The following is an 8,193-nucleotide window of genomic DNA, read 5'->3' on the forward strand; positions in this document are numbered from 1 at the left end:
GGGTGCCGCATGTGGAGCAGGATCTGCTTACCCTTCCGGAGCACCTGAGATCACCCCTAGTTTTTGGTAGGGTTCGTGATGTTTATTCTTTAGTTTTCTATGTTGTGTCATGTGTACTATTTTTTTCTGTTTGTCTTTTTTATTTTTAGCCATGACGTTGTCAGTTTGTTATAGATTTATGAGTTTAACTGTCCCTTTGGTATCTTTCGTCCCTCTTTGAAGCAACTCATTGAGCAATCACTTCATTCTTTCCCCTCGTTTGCTGTCACTAAAGGTGGACTTTCTAGTACCGAAATCACGTATCTTTTCTGTTCTATACTTTGTAATACTACACTATGTAAAATCATATTACTATGGATGCATTATTAATTGTTGGATACCAATTTTCGTGGATTTTATGGGTACAGGTGGACCATGAATTTACATGTGCAACGAAGTACCAACAGGTTGTATGCAAACTTTGGCAAAAGCACGAAATTACATAGCATGAAAGAGCAAATATTCCGCAAACCACGAAAATCAGGTTATAAGGGCGTTCCAACTAAAGAAACAAAATAGTGTAAAGCTATACAACATAGCCATTGAAAATGAGAGGTGTCGAATACCTTAGGAACATGAATTCGTCAAAAACAAAAAAAACCGCATACGTCGAACATAAGCTGACAATAACATAGGTAAAAAGAATGGCAAACGAACTCAAATTACAACAAAAATAACCAAAGACCCCACTTAAAACTAGGATTGATCAGGGGTGCTACGGATGGATAAGCTGTCAAACCTCAAATGTTTCATCTGTCGTGTTACCCATGTAAGAATAATCCCAGAAATAAGTATAATTCGATAGGTCACATTCGGCTTTCTCGTTTTATTCGTGTAGAAAACAAAGCAATTATACAAACATCTTTATTTTTTTCATTGATCTGTGGTGGTTGCCATCGTGACAGTAGTACCTGCAGTAGTATCTGCACTTACTGTAGTAGCTGCAGCGGTGACAGCAGGAACAACAATAACTATAGGAGCAGCAGCAGCAGCACCTGAAATAGAAGACAAAATCATAAATTCTGAATCGTCAGTAAAATGAAGGATAAATTAGTGCAAAATAGACCTGTGCGTTTTGATAGTAATACAGAAGGATGCATTTCAATAAATGTATTTCAAAAAATTTCTTTAATTCAAAGTTTCAAATCTAAATATACGTATTTTAAAGGTTCTAGCAAATATTTGGCTCATTTCTAATTAAATAATAAATGTCTGAAGAAATGCCAAAAACCGCAACTTCAGAAATCTTGGCAAATTTTTAATATTTACAAAGACGTACTACACGAACGTCTAATATTATTTAATAAAATGTTTTATGAAAAGTATATATTTTAATTTGTGAAACTATATTTTAGGTAAATGATATAGGTTTTCTCATAATCCATTAAAATTTGAAAACTTTAACAGTTATAACCTGCAAGTAAAACGAATACAAAACAAAACAAGCCCTTCTCCGACGTGATCACAACTGCTAGCTTTAAGCACGTGGGCCCGTCTCGTGGACCCGGCTCGTAGGTTTGGCACGTGGGCCCGGTACGAGGGCAATGTAAGGTGAATACATACCTGCTGCTGGAGCTGCTGCTGCTGGAGCTGCTGCCGGAAACAAGGCGGATGCTGCAATAAAAAATAATTTATTTTTGTAAAAATTTTCAATTGCAATCAGGATAGTGACAACATATTGAAACATAACTTATAATTTGACGTTTCTACGCTTTATGATAATATGGCTGCATCGATGTATGTCTAAACAGTACATAAATATGTATAACTAGACCGTTGGTGTTTTTTTGTTTGAATGGTTTTACATTAGTAATTTTAGGGCCCTTTATAGCTTTTTGTTCGGTGTAAGCCATGGCTCCCTGTTGAAGGCTGCATATTGACCTATAATGGTTTACTTTTAAAAATTGGTATTTGGATGGGGAGTTGTCTCATTGGCACTAACACCACATCTTCCTATATCTATAAATTGTCGAAAACTTGGTTTTGGATGCCTTTTGATATGGTCACTGGTAAATATTGAAAATATCAAATTACAGATCAATATACAAATCATATTGAAATAAATTATCATGTAAGTTTCACTTGCACCAAGTTAGATTCCTATCTAAGGCTAGTATTACGCTCCCATTGAGGCAATGTTAGATAAGCATTTGGTCGATTGACCAGAGTTTACAATACTAGAAGCAGATATGTGAAAAATTTCAAACGGTGATTGTTAAAAGGTTTTTTTTCTTCAAAAAAAGTTGATGTCTCCATTCAAAACTAAGCTGGTAATAATAATGGATAAGTTGACACGTTTATTGATATCTTATTAAAGCCATAAGAAACTTCAAATTAAAAAAAATATGCATATGTTTTTTTAAAACTAAATGGATAGTTTTCATTTTACAACTTATGTACATATACTTTTTTCTGAGGAAAATTAAATTTGTCCACATTTAGTTGTTTTTAATTGCTTGCTTCCAGGAAGCAATTCGCCGACATATTTTCCGTATTCATAGTGACCCTAGCGTAACCCTCCTCGTAAAAATCCGGTGATCGCAATACGCATGGATCTGTCATTGAAATAAACAAATATCTGATTATACATGTTAAACACGTGCTCAATACCCAGGCTTTTTGTGATTTGTTCACTATAAGGTGACAATCGGTAAAACTCGTCTTCAAAACACGGCATTCAATGAGCAGCCATATTTGTTAAATCATAACAAACAGAGAGAAATAAAATTAACGATTATATGATATATTTGCGAAAGTAATGATAAAATCGTGCACACAGGACTAAATTTATGATATATACATGCATTGGTTCAAGAATTTGATAACCATTACTTTTAACCACTCACTCGTTTCATATGACTTTAACAATCCTAAATATTATAAAAACAGACAAACCTGTTGAAAGAAACCACCCAAGGGAGAGCAAAACAAATGTCTCTTAAGACAGGTGATCTTATAATACATGTTCAATCCACTACAGATGAACCTTAAAATAATTATCTTCTTACACAGGTATCGCTTAAAACAGTTGGTCTCTAAACCAGGTTTGATTGTGTTTGAGTTTGGTTCCTCAATCATAGATAAAGAGAGTCATAAATCATTACTGTAGGGAAGTTCGAAAAAAATTAACGTTAAATAAGATTCAAATAAAGGCAACAGTAGTATACCGCTGTTCAAATCTCATAAATCCATGGACAAAAAACAAAATCGGGGCAACAAACCAAAACTGAGGGAAACGCATTAAATATAAGAGGAGAACAACGACACAACACCGAAACGCAACAGCACACAGAAACGGACCAAGCAACAGACAATACACCACAAAAATAGTCAATTATACTTCGATTTGAAACAGACATAATCAATCAAATTTTGTAATTTGTTTGAAAAAATAATCTGAAATGCTTTAGAAAAAAAACATAATCTGATTACAAAAGAGAAAAAGTCAAAAATGTAAATGAGGCAAACATTTATGTAGACAATTTTGTTTATCTGTGTGAATTTCTTAATTCCAGAGCTTTGTAAAAATTCCTGTTCTGTATTCTATAACTGTGTCAATATTTGCATGATATCTTTGTTAAAGGAGAGGTTATACAGCTAAGATAATCTCATCCTGACGTGGAAAAGCCTTTTTTTTAAATAAAAAATGATAAACAATTAATTCAAAATAATAACCATATCAGTTATAGTTAATGTTAACTCGGAAGTACTAACTACTGGGCTGGTTATACCATCGAGTTATGTAATAAAACTCCAGTAGGAGTGACATCGACCTAGCGTTGGAAATAAACTTATCACAAATACGAGAATTGAAATTTTGTATTTGCGCCAGACGTGTGTTCGTCTAAAAGACTTTTCAGAATCGATCGAATAGATAAAGATAAAAAGGTCAAATAAAGTACGAAGTAAAAAAGCATTTAAGACCAAAATTTCCTAATTGTTTTAAAAAATACAGCTATGGTAATCTGTTCCTTGGGTAGAATGGCATAAGTTTTTCAAAAATTTAAAGTTTTGTAACCATAAACAGTAAATTTATAATTATGAGCATATCAATGAAACTTCATGTCAACATAAATTGCAACACGGTTTTTTTTTTAATGTGTAAATAATTAGGTTTTTGACTAACTTTTATGTATACACGTATATTAATCTGTACATTTTGATCTTTGATCTTTGGTGTATAATTGGTGTCATAAGAAATCGTGATTTGCCCCTTAATTTTTGTTTTTAATAGTAATTTTTAGAAATAAAAATATTGGTAAATAGTGCAATTTCTTTTAAGTTTCCAATTACAAGAACGTTTTCAAATGGTAGAAAGTGAAATCACAAAAATACTGAACTCCGAAGAAAATTCAAAACAGAAAATCATTAATCAAATGATAAAACACATCAAACGAATGGACAACACCTGTCATATTTCTGACTTGGTATAGGCATTTTTAAATTTGAATTTAGTTATATATAGAATAAAAATGTCCGATCAAATTACAAACAATATATATATATATAAACAACATACCAGTTAATTCCTTTAATAAAAACAAACGTATTGTCAATCATATCAGAGATCAATTTCCATTGACCAGAATAATGACATATCCATATATTGGTATACTATCAAAAACTAAGAAAGTCAAGTAATGTTATTATGACTGTAAAACAATGAGAGAAAATAGTTGACAGTTTGATGACCTTTTTCATATACTTTTTTACTCAGAAATATTAAGGAAGTTTGCTTGTCATGTTTTGGGAATTTTTTGGAATCCTATGGTTTTATCCATTTGAATGCCGTTAATAAATTTGCCCCTTGATCCCTATTTTTCTTTTTATAAATCTTTTATGTGTATAATGATAAGCCATCTGTTAAAGTCTTATAAAAATTTAATTATTTGTTTAAAGTTTTTGAGAACTTTAACTCGTCAGTGATAAAGCTATGAAAAGTCAAGAGCGAATATTTTCCCGCCAAAATTGCAATAGATAATATCTTGACTGTTCCTTTGATATCTTGCGTCCCTCTTTTGAAAACAAGCACATTGACCTATATATTTTTTGCTCTTTTGATTTCTCTATTATTCCCCTATCATATATAAACTAGTGTTTAGAAAAGTTCATTATTTTGAAACTGAAAAGCGAACTCCCTAAAATGTCAATACGTATAAAGATTTATCAACCTAAAACCTAACCGTGTTTTAAACAGAACATAACTTCAAAATCAAACTTTTATTGCGGAATTTAGATATACCAAGACAATAACGAACGTTAAAAGTGAGTAGTGAATATTTTTTATATTGGTACTTACCTAAGAAGGGTAACAATAACAGGGGCAATAACGCACCAAGGCCACCTAGTCCACCACCACCACCACCTCCGCCACCACCACCTCCGCCACCGCCAAATCCATCGACAAAACCGTCAAATGATCCATCATCGGGTACATCGAGAACAACAGTTCCATGAACAGGACCAAGTATTAATCCGCTAAAAACCGTGATGACAAGGATTGTCAGTTTAAAATATTCCATCTATTCACAACAAAAACTAATTAGCATTGGCATTTATACATTTAAAATAATAACTGTTTGTTTATTGACCTTTTTTTTAACCATGGCATTGTCTGTTTATTTTTGACATATGGATTTGAATTTCCCGCTGAAATCTTTCTATTCTCACAAATACCAAAAAGTACTGGTATCGAGATTAGTGCCACGACGGGTGCCACATGTGGAGCAGGATCTGCTTACCCTTCCGGAGCACCTGATATCACCCCTAGGTTTGCATGGGGTTCGTGTTGTTTATTCTTTGTTTTCTATGTTGTGTCATGTGTACTTTTGTTTGTCTGTTTGTCTTTTTCATTTTTAGCCATGGCGTTGTCAGTTTGTTTTTGTTTTTGATTTATGACTTTGACTGTCCATTTGGTATCTTTCGTCCCTCTTCTTTAACCGAGATTACAGGATTTTTAAATCAATAATAACGGAACCAATGTTTCTTCAACAGATGCAGATAGCATTATCGTAGTTTCACAATAAACATTAAAAAAAATATCTATATACCTCCTTAAAAAGGAATTATAGAGATATTGTAACAGTCACAAAAACAATTCTGTTCATTATAAAAATAAAATGAATAAAAAAACTATCAAACTCAGAGTGACATTTAATTCAGAGTGACATGAAAAATTGAAATAATTCTGTTACTTTTCGAACTCTGAGAGGACGGTCCATTGCGTGTTTTATTATTCAACAAGGTATGCCTAGTGTTATACTATTTCATAGTTAATTTAATCCACAAGTATATGTAAATTTAATTACATGAAAGTGGGAACTATTTCACTTTATTCAATAATTAAAACATTTATCTTCTTAGCGATTGAGCAATATGATGAAATGAGAAATTAAGTTTCTTTCAACAAAGCAAAATAACCAGAAAAAACATGCTTGGTTTATAGATATTAAGATTCATGACAACATTGTTGAATACCATTTAAACTTTTACTCCCTTATTTAAAAGAAAATAGACTTGTAAGTCTCTCCTAAGGTCAAATATAGTTCCGTGCAATATTTTATTTCCCCTCTATATATTCTTTTTTATATATATATTTTTAACCACATAAATATTTTTATTTCAAATATTGGCTTGTTACAATATCCTTCAGGAGTCCAAGCTCCTCCTGATGTTCCCTGTAACAAACCACTAATCACTCAGAGTAGTGTTTAGTTGTAAAATACATATTACATTTTTTACATCATTTATATATCAAGAAATATTACTAAATCACTCAATATGACTATTCATATGTTTTCTAATAGTTGCTAAAACATTACTTTAAATTTTCAAACATACTTTTTTATTGAACAAATTGAAAAAAAATGAGAAAATATTGACATGTTTTGTCTTTTGATCAGATATATAGTAGGATTTGTAAATTGAAAAACCCACAATTTAGCAATATCTTCTTTACATATATCAAATGAAACAAAAAAGATAAACTTAACCAAGAATTCGGACATTGAAATATATTCAACTCACGTTCGAAAAACATGGATAGCTAAATTATGCTCGAGTCGTATTTGAAAAAAAATGGTGGGTTGGTCATTTTTGAAATTTTTTAACAATCTAATAAAAAACGTCAAATCATTTTTTCTGAATTTTTTTTTTTTACAAACGCAACTATAAAGACAGTTTGGTTTAAATAACAAAATGATATTTAATGTAGTTACTGTTGCAGTATTTTATAATTTAGTCGCTGAATAAATATTGTTAAATGAATGAACTCTGTTCTGAGTTCTAAATACAGATTATGTTGGCCAAATCTAAATTTGCAAATAATCTCATCATAGATACCAGGACTACATTTTGTACATAAGCTTGACGCGCTCTTCGTCTACAAAAAAACTCATCAGTGACGCTCGAAATAAACAAAGCTTAAAAGGCCAAGAATATACGAAGTTGAAGAGCATAATTGAAGACCAACTTTCCGAAAATTTTCGCCAAATACAGCTAAGGTAATCTTTGCCTGAGGTAGAAAAGCTTTAGTGTTTAAGAAAATAATAATTTTTCAAACAGTTAACATATAGAATATACAGAATTGATAATTATTTACCTTAATCGTCTCCGGTTGTCCTGTTAGAAGCAATATGCGTTCCCTGTATTTATATATGCAGTGATGAGGAAGTGATATTTTAGAAGGTATTTCAACCTTGATCATTTCGAGAACAACACGACACATACGTATCTGAACTGGTTATATAACTTACGTTATAGCTAGGTAAAGGGATTGGCATGTTATTATGTTTAACAGTTCATTGCAACGTGTTTGTAGACATATCAGCTAGTAAAGAGTCTCACATATCAACGTCGACTTGATTTTGCCGATGCATTATAAAAGATATCAATAGATATGAACACACAAGAAAAATAATGTTAAAAGAAAGAAAATCGTTATTAATTTCTTGCAAGGAAAATATTTCTTTTAAATCTGACAATTTCGGCAAGGTAAACCATTTGTAAATCTTATCTTGCAACATTTTCTCTCTATCATTGACAGTTTCAAAACAAAATACAAAAAGGGATAAAAATCTTCTTGCTATTGTTTTTACTCCTATAATGATAATTTGAAAACTTTTGTTATCTTTACCTATTTGTAGATCTTATAAA

The 8,193-nt window shown here is 31.5% G+C and overlaps 1 protein-coding gene across 1 annotated transcript; it reads right to left on the reverse strand.

Moving 5' to 3' along the window:
- Positions 1-845: 845 nt before the first annotated feature.
- Positions 846-7,714, reverse strand: LOC134693693 (POU domain, class 4, transcription factor 1-like). Its single transcript, XM_063554589.1, has 4 exons — positions 7,640-7,714; positions 5,339-5,561; positions 1,603-1,653; positions 846-1,034 (listed from the first exon to the last, which is right to left on the reverse strand). Exons 2-4 carry the CDS (start codon positions 5,559-5,561, stop codon positions 913-915), a joined length of 396 nt encoding a protein of 131 aa, XP_063410659.1. The 5' UTR covers positions 7,640-7,714; the 3' UTR covers positions 846-912.
- Between the last annotated feature and the right edge of the window lie 479 nt (positions 7,715-8,193).

The sequence above is a fragment of the Mytilus trossulus genome, chromosome 12, assembly GCF_036588685.1.
Source record: "Mytilus trossulus isolate FHL-02 chromosome 12, PNRI_Mtr1.1.1.hap1, whole genome shotgun sequence".
Lineage (NCBI taxonomy): Eukaryota > Metazoa > Mollusca > Bivalvia > Mytilida > Mytilidae > Mytilus > Mytilus trossulus.